Source organism: Leiobunum rupestre, chromosome 10 (genome assembly GCF_980474605.1).
Source record: "Leiobunum rupestre chromosome 10, qqLeiRupe1.1.hap1, whole genome shotgun sequence".
NCBI classification, from domain to species: Eukaryota; Metazoa; Arthropoda; class Arachnida; order Opiliones; family Sclerosomatidae; genus Leiobunum; species Leiobunum rupestre.
In genome coordinates, this window is record NC_143393.1 from 43,830,991 (window position 1) to 43,849,220 (window position 18,230).

The 18,230-nt window shown below is 37.5% G+C and overlaps 2 protein-coding genes across 3 annotated transcripts; one reads left to right on the top strand and one right to left on the bottom strand.

Moving 5' to 3' along the window:
- Nucleotides 1–595: 595 nt before the first annotated feature.
- On the bottom strand, nt 596–2,240 carry Ing5 (inhibitor of growth protein 5). Of its 2 annotated transcripts, none has more exons than XM_090159913.1 (7): nt 2,092–2,240; nt 1,736–1,828; nt 1,506–1,672; nt 1,331–1,439; nt 1,157–1,274; nt 947–1,088; nt 596–889 (listed from the first exon to the last, which is right to left on the bottom strand). In XM_090159913.1, the coding sequence occupies exons 1-7, from the start codon at nt 2,126–2,128 to the stop codon at nt 788–790; spliced, it is 768 nt and encodes a 255-aa protein (XP_090016039.1). In that variant the 5' UTR covers nt 2,129–2,240; the 3' UTR covers nt 596–787. The 2 variants fall into 2 exon arrangements, with proteins under 2 accessions (XP_090016039.1, XP_090016040.1); XM_090159914.1 differs by having other exon boundaries at nt 1,736–1,807; nt 2,092–2,230.
- Nucleotides 2,241–4,723: 2,483 nt separating this feature from the next.
- On the top strand, nt 4,724–13,190 carry Neurl4 (neuralized E3 ubiquitin protein ligase 4). The gene is given in 25 exon segments (XM_090159841.1): nt 4,724–4,968; nt 5,067–5,415; nt 5,484–5,636; nt 5,699–5,775; nt 5,834–5,948; nt 6,031–6,119; nt 6,182–6,579; nt 6,643–6,910; nt 6,972–7,134; nt 7,198–7,458; nt 7,543–7,621; nt 8,006–8,175; nt 8,237–8,380; nt 8,932–9,071; nt 9,140–9,349; nt 9,424–9,522; nt 9,586–9,693; nt 9,762–9,926; nt 9,988–10,146; nt 11,007–11,262; nt 11,321–11,428; nt 11,504–11,642; nt 11,702–11,817; nt 11,886–12,018; nt 12,097–13,190. Coding segments are annotated over 25 exon segments (4,302 nt in total). The 5' UTR covers nt 4,724–4,776; the 3' UTR covers nt 12,308–13,190.
- Nucleotides 13,191–18,230: the final 5,040 nt, after the last annotated feature.

The window sequence follows — 18,230 nt, forward strand, 5'->3', positions numbered from 1 at the left end:
TTGTATAACCCCTCCTAGGGTACAAAGTCCCCTCGGAGAGGTAAAAAGGGGAAACGCTTAGAGTCGACCCCATTTTTATCATTTCAGATTTAGCGCGGATTTTAAACCACCATCTAGCCGGGTTGCCACTTTTTTTTCACAATCAAATTCCCTGAATTTTCCAGTTTTTCCCGTACCATCTCCGGAGATTTTCCGTGACTTATTTTGAATTTTTTACCTATATTTTAGTAAAAAGTTTCCTATTTGCAACCGAAATTAAATTCCCTAACATTTCCCTAATTTTTAAAATTTCCGGACTTTTATACCCATATTCAAATTCCCTGACTTTCACATGTTTTCCAGGTACCTTGGCAACCCTGTCTAGTGTTAGATTTGAGCAAAGACGCTTCGCATACTAGACAGGCGTCTCCAGACAAAAAACGTGTTAAGACTTCGAAACACAGGAGAAGCCATGACCAGCCGCCTTTAGAGGCACCACTAGTAGCACTCTGAAGCGCAGGGAAAATTTTGCACGTTGAGCCATTGAACACGCCAGTCTATTTAGCAAAGCGTATATATAGTCTTTGGTTTTGAGAATCATGAGCAACCAAATTAATACGTATAGCAAAAATATTTTATTCGCTTTACAAAGATATACATGTAGTTCAATTTTAATTGTAGGACTATTTACAAATTAACATTTAGTTTTGTACATTAAGAATTATCGTATCACTTTTTGGAGAAGCACATAATTCCGGAGGATTTTTGTTTTTGAGTTTCTAAAGAGAACACCGAGATTGACAGTTATTTATTTTTTCTTTCTTTCAGCGGTACATTTGGGGCAAAACCATTTTCCTTTAGGTTTACTTGTCAAACCAACGCAAGCGAAATGAAACCACTCAATAGGGCACTGAAAACAAAAATAGTTAAGTATATTCATTATGCCGTTGATTATTTCAATACTGACATCGGGATTATCGCAGCCGATCATTTCTCCATACGATACTTGGTGACACAAACAATACGTTGGCTCATTGGGGTCTACAGGCATGTCTAAAACATCAGACGGGTGGGTTATACTGGCTAAAGTTGGGACAATTACTTCTGGTCTGTGGAAGGATGTAACTATTAAAACTGGTTTCTTTCATATATTATTATTATTGTTAATTTTCCATACTGTAAAGCCTGTCCTTTATTCTTTTTCCTTGCGCTTTTAGGAGCTTCATCATCGGAAGAAGCTCCTCTACCTCGTGATCTCTTTTTTTCAACTTTTTCTTGAGACCTGCGTCCTTTTTCTAAAATAATGAATGAAATCAAGAAATGACACCTTTTTTACAAAGTCTGTTAGTACTTTTTTGAGATGTTTCAGAATCACTGGAAGGCGTGTTGAGAGTTTTATCCTTCAGTTCAGCCTCAAAACGAGCTAAATCTGCGTCTAATCTTCTTATGTGCTTGTCAACCTGTTTAACAATAATACTTATAGAATCTTACTAGAGTGTTATATTAAAGTAGACGCATTTCCATACCATTTCGTAAGTTTGCATGGCCAATTGTACTTTATCATCCCCGTATTCTTGAGTTTTTTTGAACATTTTCTGAATTTTATCCAAGAGTTCCTTTCTTTGTTCAGAATTAAGGTGCCTAACGCTTTTGAAATATTCATCAGCAGATTTGTCTATGTTCCTTAACAGATCTTTAAAAAGTATAGTACGATATTTAGCATCTCGGTTTCAGAATTGATATTTCGTTATTATACCTTGAGCCCTAGTATCAAGATCGCGCATCAACGAAAAGTTTCGTTGAAGTTCTGCTGGCAAGGTCTCCAGACCTTGAAAAATACAGAAAAAAGCTACACATAATGAAGTGTTTTTCAATTAATAACAAACAAACGAAATAAAATAAAATTAACCAAAAGAAAAGAGAAATGCGTGAATACTGCCTGATTAAAGCAAGATAGGAGTAATGGTGCATTGTATAATGAGGGTAAGGCAGACCAAGTGTTAAGAGATTTATTGAAAAAATGCTCGAAAACCACGAAAGCAAATGCATATACGATGAAATCGCATATTAAAGATAATTTACAGCTTAATATGAGCACCACGAAAAACTTACTGTCTAAATAGTGTTCTAAATATACCGCCGTTGCCATTTTTCATATCAAAAAATAGGAGCGTTGCGTCTTGCCATTAATAGTTTTGCTTAGGGACGCTTTTCTCTTTGGTTGGTACAAACGCGCCGTCGACGGTTGTTTCGAATTTTCGATCTCGTCTTTGTAAATGGAACGTTGCGCCATCTAGCTTTTTTTAAAATCTACTAAGCTGTTTCCTAAAATGATTCAATGAAGTACGCCATTTGTTTAATTTTGGTATTTATTTATTTGCCAGAGAGCTGCTGCACTACAGATTGATATGAACAGGTACAAAATAAAATAAAAGCAATGAGAGAACAAATTTGGAGAAATTTCATTTGAATACTTAAAAACTAGAGTAAAAAAATAATTTAAATGTTTAATTAAAATTAAAACGGAATTGAAATTAGAGATTAGAGGGGGCCCCAAGTATTAGCCACGTAAATAACTGGAAGCTTCTATAAGACACTGTAGTAAAGAATTCCAATCAGTAGGCAAAATACTTGAGACGGTGGGAGGTGAGAACACGCGGTTTATTTAATTTAAGGGAATGGCCACGGGTTTAGGGAAAATTTTTTCGAGAGTTAAATTATTGTAGAAGAAGTCATGAAGTACAAAAACGTATTAAGGTGATGAAGATTGTGAACCTGTGCCTGTCGATATGAAACTTTTGCAGACGAGTAGGGGCTTGGAGTTTTGATAGTTTAGCTGCTTTAGCGTCCAACAAACTCTTACGTCACGAGAAGCAATCGGAACTAAAGGCAATGCAATCAGAAGTATCGGCTTTTAAATTTCGTCTGCTATACCTGTTCAGTCATTTGTTACTCGCTAGGTGGCGAAGTGAACTACTAGTCTATTTTTCTCCCCAGGGAAGATTGATGCGCCCCTAAGCAAAGCTATTAAAGGGAGTATAAAGTGTTTTGAAAATTAGCATAAGTTAATGATACCTCTAAGTAGACAAATGGCTATGCTGCCTATGGCAGATATGCTTGTCCAAATCGACCTATGTCTCTCCATACTGCGTATCAAAGTAGCCTTAACATACACTTGGAACTGCCGAAGCTGACGTTTCTTTAATCCCGTTTGGTGCAAGGCTAGCTTGAACTTCCCCAAACGAGATAACTTTCGGTATTCCCTTAGAAAATTCATTCCCCCCGTAGAGGCAAAAGAACGTTTTTTTTTGCTATTGGTTTATTTCTCTCAGCCCAATATAGTTTCATTCTCGACCGCAAAGCGGCGCTGGGTCCGAGATATTTTTCAAATCTTCCATTTTCGCGGGAATCGGAGAGACAAGATTTGACATAACATTTTCTGGACAAAGATTCCACCTTGAAAGGGCTTATTTGTCTACTTAGAGGTATCATTAACTTATGAAATTAGGAATAGTAATTGTGATTCTTTGTGAAGGATTAGTTCGTCCACTTTCCGTTTCCCATATGTTTCAGCACGTCTAAAGCTTTCACGAAGCTTAGCCAACGTTTTGTTAGTAGAGGGTTAGAATAAAATAGAAACTATAAAATTTTCATATTTGCATTTTACTACAATTTTACTGTTTTGCTTTTCCTACATGATTACACATATCAAATACAACGCCCAAATTTTTCTCTAAATTGATCATAGGCACTACCTCGGTAGAACGTGGCGCCGCATAGTTGTTGGTATTTTTTATTTTGGTCTCATACACAAAATGAAATGTGAATCAGTGACACAGCTGCACTACTATCCTGGAGAAGAAAAGCAAGCGGGGGAACAGTGGAACAAATGATTTTTGTGCCTAGTAGAGTGTCGCCCCCTATGGATGAACGGAATAACTATAACTTTATAAAAATTCTGAAAGGGTTGTCCTAAAATAGGAGTCACTAAAAGCCTGCAAACCAAGTGTAACGCCTGGCGCCTCTAGCGGATTTTCGTGCCGCACTTCGAACAATCAGACCGTGCTAGAGGTATCGTATTTACCTCTCCAGAAGTAGTTTCGCTAGATTCACTAAGTTGACGAAAGGGCTTGAAACCCTCACGCTGGACGTGTGAAATTCCAAACTTGCCACCGACTCGCCACTGTTGCGACACACGATCAACGACCTTCTTCAAATCTGGAATATATGGACTGGCAACTCTGCCGTAAAAGCAGATACATTCTTCGACTTCGCCACTCTTCGGAAAACGAGAGGTCACGATGCCAAGATAGTCAAACCACATGTACTACAACCCGTCAATGGCACTTTTCCGTCCATACAATTACCTTTTGGAATAAACTACCCAACGAAGTACTCCTCTGTACCTCACGCCCGATGGCACGCCACAGCATAAGAAACTACCTCACAATCTCTCAATAACCCTGCTCTGTTCATGTGTTACCTCTAATTGCATTTTTGGCTCATTTGTTTCATTCACATTTTTGGTTTTCTTTTCATGTTTTTTCTCTTTTCCCATATTTTAACTTTCTTTCCTTTCCCTATAATTGTCATATCCCCTTAAGTCACAACTTGTAAGACTGCACACAAGTCTACTGTAGATTAGTAGTCTTTTACGTTCTATAAATAAATAAATAAATGATTACTGGCCCATGAGTGAACGCAAACTTTCTTACTTAGATTTTTTCAGAAAGCTGGAAAACATGCCCAGTGTGATTAGTAAGCAGACGGATTTCTGCAGATTTTTAGACAATTAAAATGGCGCCTGTTGCGAGTCATCAGAATGAGAAATTAAAATTTCACGACGTTTGCGGTTCACTAGTTAGTTTATCAAATTTAAATAGAACAGCCTGCAGAGCTCATCCTCACCAAGAATTCAACAATGGATTGATCATGAGCAGCGAGCCACTTAAAGACAACCAACTCTTTGAAGTCCGAATTGACAGAAAAGTAAGCCTTTGCTATATGTTTTATCCTCCCTCTGCGTAAGTTGGTTACAAAATAAAGTGTAATAAAATTGCGTCAAATGTAATACAAATATTTGGCAGATATATGCTTGGAGCGGTTCAATCGAAATTGGAGTTACAACGTTAGATCCTAGTTGTACTCCATTGCCTTCAAGCGCTACCAACCTTCGTGATGGATCTTGGGTTATGTCTGGAACTTCGATTCTTCATGATGGTAGATCTATTTTGGAAGAATATGGAACTGACTTAGATCAGTTGGGCGAAGGAGACAGAGTTGGAGTAATGCGATCTAGCAATGGAGATTTACATTTTTTTGTAAATGGAATCAACCAAGGTGTTGCTGCGAGTAGTATATTATCCAATATCTACGCCGTTGTAGATATGTATGGGAAATGTGCTCAAGTAACTCTCATGGATAGTACAGAAGCGCGTAAGTTTTCATATCATGTTTGTGCAAGTATTTTTATTTGCAATTAAATATTACCGATATAATCCCAGGTATTCTAGCTAACGATATCAGTAATGAGAATTTAGCCGCATCTTTTCTACAATCATCTCATTCCTCTCAAAATTCACGCAATGACAAGCTAAAATTTCATGAACGTTGTGGTTTACTGATAGATTTATCAAACAACAATCAGACTGCAGAAAGTAAAAGCTTAAAATATTCCCTCCCCTTTCTTAAGTTATTTAAGTATTTCATTTTCTTTCAGGGAAAAGGCCTTCTGATGAATTCAATAATGGTGTTTGCATGACCAATCGACCGTTGAAAGATGACGAATTGTTTGAGGTAGGTTTCACTTGTGTATGTGAAAATTATCAAATTATAACTTCATACTGTGTTTTAGATACGAATTGATGAACTTGTTAATAAATGGTCTGGATCGATAGAATTAGGAGTTACAACGCACAACCCAGATACCCTAGAATTCCCAGCCACGATGACTAATATGCGGTCAAACGGTGCATGTGATTATCAAAAATTAAAAAAAAATTTTGAATTAAATTTCCAATGGTCTGATAAAACTTCATAATTATATTTTAGGTACTATTATGATGAGTGGTTCTGGAATTTTAACAAATGGCAAGGGCACGAGACGGGAATATGGGGAGTTTAACCTAGATGAATTACATGTATGTTTAGCTTTCTCTTTTCAAATTGTAAAATCTAAAAATTTAAACAGCGGGTATTCCAGGAAGGAGATAGAATAGGCGTCATAAGAAAATCAAATGGAAATTTACATTACTTTATCAATGGACTTGACCAAGGCATGGCTTCCAGCGGAGTTCCATCTGTCGTCTACGGTGTTGTCGATCTATATGGTATGACTGTCAAAGTAACAATAGTCGACCATTCGGAGTTAAGCTCTCCAGAAACACTCGATCACACCAGCAACGATAACATGATTGACAGTTTAAACAGTGCCATTGGTAATATAACAAAATCTTTGTTCAATTTTAAATAACTGTAAAAAGGAAATAATCTTATAGAAGACTGCTGTATCCATGAAAATGAAAAGCTATTGTTTCATCCAAGCCATCATGGAAAAAATGTTGCAGTTATTAATAATGGCCGTAGTGGTCATAGGCCAAAGTAACATTTTACATTGATATACATTTTTAGCTACGATCAGTTTTAATGAAAAAGATCTTTTAGGGCTCTGGATGACTTCAATAACGCAGTTCTATTAACCAACCGCCCTTTACTTCCGAGTGAAACATTTGAGGTGGTTATTGAAAGACTGGTCGTAAAATGGGCTGGCTCCATTGAGATTGGTGTAACCACTCACTCACCCTTTGACTTGGAGTTCCCTTCTACGATGACTAATATGAGGTCTGGTACATGGATGATGACTGGAAATGGAGTTATGTACAATGGGACAACGATTATAGATGAATACGGCCACAGTTTAGATAGGCTAAATGTAAAATTAATTTAATATTTTTAATCATTTTCCTAGTAGAATTAATTTGGTTTTATTGAAGGTTGGAGATCGGGTTGGTGTCATGAGGCTCCCAAATGGCACGTTAAAATTTTTTGTTAACGGAGTTGATCAGGGTGTTGCAGCCACTGATGTTCCTGAAAAAGTCTTTGGTGTCATCGACTTGTATGGCCAAGCCGCCCAAGCTTCCATTGTTGACCATTCTTGTAAGTTATAATTTAACTATTTCCTGGTTTATTAGTACTAATTTTGATTTATTGAATTTCTAGCCAATAGTCTCAATCAGAATAACTCTCCCACATCAGTTCCCCCATCCAGTAGTTTAACATTAGGAAATGATCTGCGTTTTCACACTATACATGGGAAAAATGCTCGCGTCATTCACCATGGAATAACTGCCACTCGTCCCAGTGCTCAAGGAGAGTTTAATGATGCCATTTTGATAAGCAATCGACCACTTAAAGATAATGAGATGTTTGAGATAATCATTGAGCAAATGGTTGATCGTTGGTCAGGTTCCATTGAAGCTGGTAAGTGTGTTACAGAGTTCTTTTATTAGCTCTAATAATATAGTAATATCAATCGCGTATACACTTTATTTGGTACGATTGTAGGTGTGACTACAATACCCCCTGATAAATTGGAACTTCCTAGCACCATGACTGATTTAAACCATGACACTTGGATGCTTAGGTAAGCCATTTAACTTCATAAATTTTTTTAACTATCCATTCACGTAGTAATAAAGCTTTATTGAATTGTTAGAATAGAATAATAATAATTATAATACTAAATGAACAAAGATCGATTGTAGACTTTGATACTTTAAAACTAAATTTTCATGCATTTCTTTTTATCAAAAATTGAGGTACTGTAGCTACATTATTTATAAATAGTTAAATACTCTTGGTTTTGTAATTTAAACTTTGTAGTTTGGGTACTTAACGCAATATAGCTTCTGCTAAGAAAGATATCCTTAGTAAAGATGATATCATAATTTAACACTGTCACTAAAACTGGGTATTCATCATTTGAATAATTTATTAAATAATTAATTAATTTGTTTAATACTTTCAGTGGTTCGGCTGTAATGCAAGATGGTGCTACGGTTCGAAATGGTTACAAATGTGATTTAGACCAATTAAGGGTGGGAACTAGAATAGGCATGATGAGACACAGTGATGGAACGTTGCATTATTACGTCAACGGTGAAGATCAAGGGGCTGCCTGCTCAGATATTCCTACTGGTAATACACACTGAAACCAAAAGCATCTCTTGCTGCGACTAATTTTCTTTTAAAATCATAGGTGTATATGCCGTAATTGATCTTTACGGGCAATGCGCCCAGGTTTCCATAGTCCAACCGTCTCATTATCCTATTAGCAGTTCCGATTCCAGCGCACTCAGTCCAGAGAGCTTATATGTTAATATTCCACTGCCAGTTAGCAATGGTCAGTAAAGTTTTATATCACTATTCGCTAGAGGTGTGCAAGATATTTGGTTACACCAAATAATTTAATTTAATTTTCGAATTGTTGAATCAAATAGATTTTGAAAATGTCCGTGAATATTCTTTTTCCTTATCAAATAGTTAAATATTCGATAAGAGGGGTAGAGAATATTTGTTATTTCAAATAATTTGCAAAACTGATCAAATCACCATGGGATTTTTCTTGATTGTTGAGTTTCAAGGCCATCAATACAGATATTGATCCCGAATCAATGTGGAGTCTCTTATTGGCTAGATTATTGAGCCTTGTCGTGTTTTGGAATTTACTAAAACTAAATATGTCCAATTATCTGGTATTAGATTAGTTAACTGGACCTGTTTTCTCATTCAAATATATTCAACCAAACTATTTAGAAATTTAAGTATTCGATTAAGTATTTGACGTGGCTAGAAAAACAATATTTGATATTCGATTCGATGCTCAAAACAATGGTATTTGCACACCTATTATTTGCTATGAAAATATTGTAATTCATTTAAATGTTGTTTAAGAGGTTGGTCATCACTTTCATTCTTGTTGCGGCAAAAATGTCATGCTTCGTAACAATGCCACAACAGCTTGTCGTGTTAGAGGCTCGAATAATAGCCTAGTCTTTAGTGCTACGCCCTTGGAAAATGAAGAAATATTTGAAGTAATTCTGTCAATTGATGGTACCTTCAATTTACATTTTTAAATATTACCTTTCTTTTTTTTAAATAGATTCAAGTGGAGCATTTATACACAAATTGGGCCGGTGCTCTTCAGTTCGGTCTTACTAACTTTGTTCCTACAACCGGTACTCAGCATATTCCTGTATCAGCCCAAGATCTTTACAATGCCAATGACGTGTGGTTAATCTCTGGGACGCAGGTCCTCCAGAATGGGCTCTTGATAAGGGACAATTACGGACCATCACTTCATAGGCTATCGGTTAGTACATTTTTATACTTTATTTACCATGTATGGTATTTTATTTTCAAATGACATTTGGTCGTTTATTGTAGATTGGAGACAGAATTGGCGTAAAACGAAGCAGCCTCGGAAACATGCATATCTTTGTCAATGGAGAGGACTTGGGGGTTGTTGCTTCAAATATTCATATTGTAAGTTTTATTTCATTAAATAACCTATTTCAAATGAATGAATCTAATTATTATATTTTAAAGAAACCATATGTAGTTTGTGATGTTCAAGGCAGAACAGCTACCGTTTCCATTTGCAGCATGGTTGCTGTTGTTCAGTCTCCCATCCAAGAACCCCCCGCAATAGAAGATGTATGTTGTTAACATGTGGCACTTTTTTTCCACTGGGTTTGTGTAATTTTTTTTCATTTCTCACTCAGGGAGTAGAAGCTTCTTGTAAAGAAACTATACCATACGAATTTCACGAAAATCATGGTAGCAATATAGAATTATTAAATGGTAATATCAGTGCTCGTCGAGAAAGCGGTTTTAATCAAAGTTTAGTTATTAGTAATAAACCACTCAACAGAAATCATCTATTTCAAGTAAAAATTAGCTTTTTAGAAACAATTTATGTATATTTTCATGTTTTTTTTTTAACTTCAGATTCGCATTGATAAGTTAGATAGTAGATGGAATTCATCGTTACAAATTGGTGTTGTTGGTCAAACTCCGGAGAAATTAACCCTTCCTCTCTCTGCTGTCTGTCTGAGGAAGTCCGCCTGTGTTATTAGTGGAGATTCTGTGTTTATGGATGGAGTAAAGGTAAATTTCTATATGTTACCGCAGTTCATGCTTAGTGATGTAAGTCGGGTAAATACCCAGTGGGTAGGGTAATTTTAAATAGGTATTTACCCGGGTATTTACCCCATGCACGGGTAAATACCCAAAACTAGGGTTTTTATGATTAGGGCGTTAGTTAGTATCGGGTCGAGTGGAGCTATCTGTTATCCTCCTTGTCTACATCTTTTGCTTGGTTTGGGCTTATTAGGTAGGGAAATTTGGGCAAACTACATTTTTAAAAGCAGTTTTATATTAGTCAATTTTATTTCTAGCCTGGGAGTTATTCAAAGATAAAAATAAAGGTGTTGCTTTCATATATATTGCTGTAAGGAATACAAACATTCTAATGTCAACAAAATGACAAAGTATATCAGGAAATGTTTTAATGGCCCACATGAAATGAATAAAATCCTTAATTGCTCATGTTACTGTTAGTGTTAAGCCTGGTAATAAAATAGTCATGATGAGGAGTCTGAGGAGAGGCAGGGGCAGCAGAGACTGAACTTTCAAGTGATCATTCAGATAATGAATAAATAATATTTAATAGTTATCTCATATGTAATGTTACTATGTAAAATTTGCAAAAAAAGTAAAAAAACCATAATTAATATTTAATATGAGAATAACTTGATGTGTTTGTGGGTTTTTCAATTACCATATTCTTAATTGAATAAATTAAAAAATATTTAACAAAGAAATTAAAGGTGTTTATAAACACCTGGGTATTTATGTATTTTGGGTATTTACCCGGGTAAGTACCCAAGGTATTTACCCTGCGTTATAAATACCCGGGTATTTTACATCACCATTCATGCTTAATCAATTAATAATTTAAATTTCAGATTAAAGGACGATATGGTCCAAATCTGGATAGTCTACAAGTTAATCATCTAGTTGGTATTCTAGTCGATGCTGAGAGTCATTTGCATTTAGTAGTCAATGGAATTGACCAAGGTGTAGTGGCCAAAGACATACCTTTACTCTGCTATGCTCTTGTGGATGTTTATGGCCAATGTGAACAAGTTACTCTAGTCGAAAGTGATACCCAGGCTTGTTTACCTGAAATCGATCACGGTGAAAAGGCAGACAAAGAAACTGGTATGTTATTGTTCATCAAGATTGTTTAACAATTTCAGTAACTTCTTTGAAATTACAGGAATCCGGGAAAAAATAAGCAAACCTTTGATGTTTGATCCAAATTTAGTAAGAAATTGTGAATATTTGAATGCTTGCAAGAGGTTAAAGTCTCTCTTAAGTTTACCAGGTAATTTTTTAAATGGATTAAGCGTATTGATTTTATATTGCAGTATAAATATGTGTGTACATCTTAAAATTTCAGAGGGCTACTTCCAAAAAGATCTGATCATGTGTTACTGTGAAACGTGCCATAAAATTCGAGGTGATGAACCTTACTATCGTAAAGGAGATCCTCCGAAAGACTACGCTTTGCCGTTTGGTTGGTGTAGGTTTGCTCTCAGGTAATTCATTTAGCCTTCCCTGCAAGACATTTATTACAAAGAATCTTCTTTCTTTTTAGGCTAACTTCGAAAGCAGAAAACAGTTGTGTTCAAGATAAATGGCATGTGGCATTTCACGGTACAAAAATTGGAGCTGTAAGACGAATTCTTGATAATGGGGAGTTATTACCCATCAGTATGTCATTAAAACAATCAAAAAGTTATTATTCATATCAAAATCTTAATATTTTGATTATTATGAAGGTCAAATGGGCTTAGGACCTTTTGCCAAAGACATAGGGAAATTACTTAAGGACAAAGATGTTGAGTCCTGCCAAGTTTGCATTTCACCAACTTTAAAATATGCAGGAAGTAGCGTATTTGCTTCCAGACAACCGTAAATATGTTTTTGAATTGAATTCTTTTAATTCTTAAACTTATTAATTGATAATTTAATATTTAATTTTATTCCCAGATTTATTGATCCTAAAACAAAGAAACAGCTTCAAGCTAGAGCAGCTTTTCAAGTGTATGTTAGACCGGGTTCATACACAGTCGGACCTCCTCGATCGGGCTCTGGAGAACCATTTGACAAACACTTTTCAAATTCCGATTTGGAATGGCACACGAAAGAAAGGGGCGCGACGGTACTTCAGTCCCTACTCATCAAAATAGAAGAACTGTGATTGGTTTTTCTGGAAAAAGACTATTTTACGGTACGCTTCAACTATTTTTTAAATATAGACCTGAAAATTATAGAATATATATAAATGACTAAATCCAATCTTTTCTTCATTATTTATTTTTTTCTTTTAAGTTATTTAGTTCGGTAAACGAATAATTTAAATTATTTCATATTTTAATGGGGCTCAAAAAATAATGTACTTAGATAGTAGATACGATTCAAATACTCATTTTAAAATTTTAATGAACTTTTTTCTACAAATAGATTACAATAAATTTACTAAGAAAACAGCTTAGTAGCTGTGCTAAAAGTATACATGCAATTTTCATTATAGTTTAGGCAAATCGTCAGCTACAACTCTGTTATGGCAAAGAGAGAGGTAAATTGTACCCTTTATCTGCCTTTGACTAAACTGCCAAGTAAGCCATGGCTTATTTTTGGTAGCATCTTTAGCACTAAAGAAATTTAAACGAAAAGTACATCTAAACAGTCACTAAGAAGTCTTTTATTCGGTTTACAATCGTGGAAAAGTATCTCCTAAAGCATTTGACGATTTAAAAACTGCCTGAATGGTGGTTTGAATAGCGAGATAATAGAAAGGGTTGTAGAGTCGAAGATGCCCCCTTGACTACAAATACGCTGTAGATATTGTTTGAAGTATATGAAATTACTTTGAGGTTGTCAGTATAGAGATAAATTGAAGAACTAATTTAAAAGGGCGTAAAACACAATAATCTAATAATAAATTTATCCCTAATAATTTTGACAAATATTTAAAATTTTGAAAAAAATTAAATTAATGAAAAATCACCCCATAACTCTCTAATAATAATTGCACATTGTACTAAACAAATATCTTATACAATGAATTTTGATGTATAAAGTTTTTATGCCAAAGAAAATTTGTAAAAAGTTTTGTTTTTGTAAAACAATAAATGTTATAAACTGCTTCTCTGATTTTAAATCATTTGAAAGTCAAAACAATCACATAGCATTCAAATGCTATTTTTAACAATAAAATTATGAAAGGTTACCTTTGATTAAATATTTAATTTACCAATTTATTTTAAATCTTTTAAAATAGGAAGGCGGAGTGAATGGAAAATGTATTTCAAAACATGGCGGGGAAATAATCATTGAGTTGGGAATAATACTCCCAACTCAATGGAAATAATTGTGTTGTTTTAAAGCATTTTCCATTTGACTGCTATCGAGCACTCTAGATCGCTCTGATCAACATTTTATGTTCCATTAGCGTGTCCGGATCTGCTCCGATCAAGTTTCGCGTGTTCCATTTCGCACTCTCGGGTGCTCCGAGATCGCCCAAAACCGATCTGCCAATTTCGACAAATCAACGGATCGAGATCGGAGCAAATTTTCGCGTGTTCCTTTTAGATTTTTTGGCAAAATGGCAGACCAAGACGCGAAAATTCAAATTACTAGCAGACGAAAAACAACAAAGCGCGGGAATATGTTCATGGCATGTTCCATTTGCGGTTTTACTCTAGTCGATTGGGGCGAGATCTATGATGTCAGAGACAGATTCAAAGCGAATCTTGAGCAATCAAATGGAAAACGCTATTATTAACATTGCTAAAATTAATCTTATAGCGTTTTCCATTTGATTGATAGAGATTCGCTAAGAATCTGTCTCTGATGTCATACATGGAGATCTCGCCCCAATCGACTAGAGTAAAACCGCAAATGGAACATAACATTAATGTATTCACGCGCTTTGTTGTTTTTTATCTGCTAGTAATGTTGTATGTTCAATAAAGACTTCAGTATACAATTCAAAGCATATATTTAATGACATAACTAAACGTAAGCCGTGTCTCCAAAAAGTGCCTAACTTCCAAAGCTCACACGCCCCCTCACCTCTGCGCACCACTAGCGCCATCTCTAGTTAACCTATCAACATCTCCCCTTCTTCATAACTTGAACATGTGCAGAGATTGAATATTTAGTTACATTGCATTTATTGTCTACATTTATGTATAGCGACTTGGCTGTGCTATTTTGGAACGGTTCCGTAGCTGGTGGTGGTGAGGGTCCAAATGTTCTAGGAGTTGACCATGACTAGGTTCGCGTTGACAATCCCTTTGCTGGAGTGCTTCCGTCTGTTTCATATAGTGACCTTCTGCGTCATAGAAGTTCTCTGCTCTTTCCTAAACCCCCTCTGCCGGGTTGTCCGTTCTTTTCTGCCTGTGGATGTTCCAGCCTGGTAGAGCTGTGATATTCTGGGCTACCTGGGAATTGTTAGCGCTCCTTGTGGGACTTTGGATACGAATCCTGACGAATTATTTTTCTCTGGCTTTGCTCTTTCCTTGTATGGGCCTGTTATCACTCATTGACTCTTCTTCCCTCTCAACAGCCTGATGAGGCCACTCCGACTGGTGCTCTTTATCCCTCTCGTTATTATGTGTTGTTTCGTGTAGGTGATCTTCGTCGCCATCTTCGTGATGTACTCGTGCATATAAACTGGGAACTTCTTGAGTTACAAGTTCCGGCTGTTTCCATTTCGTCCTACCCCTGTCTGAACACATTGGCGCTCTGTTTCTCATGTCTGTTGCCTTAGCTTGGTCCCATATTTCGCGTTCGTTAGTAGTTGTCTCTCTGTTGTTGTTGGGGCGGAGATGCCACCGATTCCTTCTATAGGTACGACAATTTTCTGCCTTTACCAGGTATGACCGTATACCAACTTTCTTGGTTACTGGGATCCATAGCGTAGGCGATTTCCGAGGGTCCATCCTGAGGGCTTGTCCTGTGTAGAGTTCGGGGAGGTCTTGTGCTCCTCTATTGTAGTATTTGCGTACCTCTCTGTTCCTCCTTGCTAATCCCTGCGGGACCCCTTTTATTACTTCTGGCTTCAACTTGTCTCCAGGTACTGGTATCAGTGTTCGTGTCCTCCTTGAAAACAGCTTTTGGGCTGGACTCGAGCCATCACATTGAGGAGTATTTCTCCAGTCCAGGATTACCAACTGGATATCTTGTTTCGAATATATTGCTTTATTTATTAATTTTTTCACCACCTTTACAGCGGATTCGGCTTTGCCGTTGGCTGGGCTAAGATATGGTGACGACGTGATGTGTACAAACCCCCACTGATCAGCAAACTTATCGAACTCTTCACTCACGAAGTTTCTAGCATTGTCTGTCACCAGTATTGGTGGTATTTCGTGTCGAGCAAAATGCGCTTTCGTACATGATATAATGGCATTCGATGTTAGGTTTGGTAACTTATCCATTTCCCAGTAGTGGCTGTAGTAATCAACAGTGACTGCAAAGTCTTCTCCTTTGAGGGTGAACACGTCTTGCGCTATCATTTGCCAAGGTTTTAGTCGGTATTTCAAATGAAATCAGGGTTTCTCTTTTATCTTTTGTCAAGAATGCGAATTTGGCTATATAATCCCTGATTTCTTTCTCAATTCCTGGCCAAAATATAGTGTCTCTTGCCTTCCTTACGGTGGCATCCGGTACTAGATGTGAGTAGTGCAACTTCAAGAGCATTTCTTGCCGGCATGTGGCCGGAATATACAGACGCTGACCCTTAAAAATTAAGTCGTTTTCTGTTGTAAATGAGTGGGCTTCATTGTGATATTGTCGTAGTTCGTAGGGGAGATCCTTCTTCATGTTCGGTCAGCCGTTTTTTATAGTCTTTATGAGATTTTTACTGAAGAGATGGCTCTTTGATTTTTCTTTCATTATCTCAAGCGTCTTCGAGCTCACTGGAAGGTATCTGTCTTCTACTATTTCCGATATTTCTGCGTACAGCGTGCGTCTCTTCTACTTGGCTTACTTGTTATATCTCCATGCTTGCTGCGTCGTAATAAGGTGGTCTGTGACTATTGGGACTTCGGAGTGACCCACTAGATATTGTTCGAATTTCAGGCAACCGAACACTATTGCTAGACATTCCTTTTCAATTTGTGCGTAGTAACGTTCGGTCGATGTTAGTGCTCGAGAAGCATACGCAACTGGTTGTCCTCCTTGCAGAAGCACCACTCCCAATCCTCCTTCCGATGCATCACACTGGACTACAATGTCCTCTTTTGGATTGAAGTATACCAGTACCGGTGTCTTTGAAAGAACTACTTTCAGTGGCTTGAAGGCCTGCCTTTGTGCTGACTGCCATGTGAAAAAGACTATCTTTCTCCATAAGACTCCTCAAGGGGGAAGTGATCGTTGACATGTCAGGTATGAATTTTGCTAAATAGTTTACAGTTCCTAGAAAACTTTGCACTCCCTTCTTGTCTTGGGGTTCCGGCATCTCCAATATGGCTTTTACCTTCTCTGGGTCTGGTCGAAGGCCATCCGCTGAGATGGTATGACCCATGTACGAAACTTCTGACTGCGCAACTCGCACCTTCTCTCTGTTGAACTTCAAATTTATACCTTCGGCTCTTTTTAGCAGTGCTTCCAGGTTCCGGTTGTGGTCCTTCATAGCTTCCTCTATCGTATCGCCACAGCCGAATACAAGTATATCGTCTGCTATGTCTACTATTCCTTCGAGCCCGTCCAACAGCTCTAAGAGCCTCCTTTGGAATTCCTCCGGGGCCGACGATATTCCAAACGGCATCCGACAATACCTGTATCGTCCAAAGGGTGTGCAAAATGTAGTGAGATACGAGCTTTTGTCTGATAATTTAATTTGTTAAAAGCCCTGCTTGGCGTCCAGTACCGTAAATACTTTAGCCTTACTGAGTTTGTGAAGAATACTGTCTAAGACTGGCAATGGGTATCGAGGTCTCCGTATTGCTTTGTTTAGATCCTTTGGATCAATACACAGTCGTAACTTGCCCTTTTGGTCCAGTATCATGAGTCTACTTATCCAGTCAGTCGGTTTTGTCACTTTTTTGATGATACCCATATCCGCTAGCTCCCCCAGTTTCTTTTTAAGACTGTCCATCATCGCCATCGGCACCCTTCTCGGTGTATGTTGTACTGGAGGAAAAGATGAGTCGACATCGATGTGGTATTCACCTGGTAGCTCCCCTACTCCTTTAAAATTTTGATTGCTGGTATTGGCCTTGTTCGCTCGACCTTAGTGCGGCCATTCAGCGCTACTTCTATTTTGTCGCTCTTTTACCGGTGGCAACCTGATTGATTTCGTCCTCCTCATTTACGGTGATTAGCCCTAGTTCAATACATGTTTTGGCTGACAGCAAGGGCATATGCGCGCCCTCTACCACGATGAAGGTTAGTGTTACCCGTCGCTTTCCGTAGGAGCACTTCAACGTTGTCTGACCAACTGGGTCGAGTATATGTCCGTCATACAGTCTCAACTGGGTAAGTGAACGCCATCCTCCAATCTTAGTGCTTCCAAGTCGAAAATTGAAATCACGTTGCAGGTGGCCCCGGTGTCCAGCTGGCATTTAATCTTGGTTGCTGGTCCATGGATATCGTATACTGTTAGTAGTTTGTAAATTTTCTTCCAATTCCTTGCATTGAGCGCTGCGAAATCTTTCACAAAGAAGAAGTCGTGATACTCATCCTCTTTAATATCCTGATCCTCGTCGTCCAATTGATGTATATGTACGTTTCGACCTCTGCGGTTGTTATGCTGTTCTCTTGGCGGTCCCTGGATTCGTGTATGACGTGATTGGCCCTGCTGATTTCGAAATTGATTTTCATCTAGACAGAATTCAGCAAAATGGAGAACCCGAGAGCGGGAAATGTATCACACGAAACTTGATCGGAGCAGATCCGAGCACGCAAATGAAACATAAAATGTTGATCAGATCGATATAAACCGCTCGAGAGCAATCAAATGGAAAATACTATTAGCGTTTTCCATTTGATTGCTCAAGATTCGCTCTGAATCTGTCTATGACGTCATAGATCTCGCCCCAATCGACTAGAGCAAAACCGCAAATGGAACATGCCATGAACATATTCCCGCGCGTTGTTGTTTTTCGTCTGCT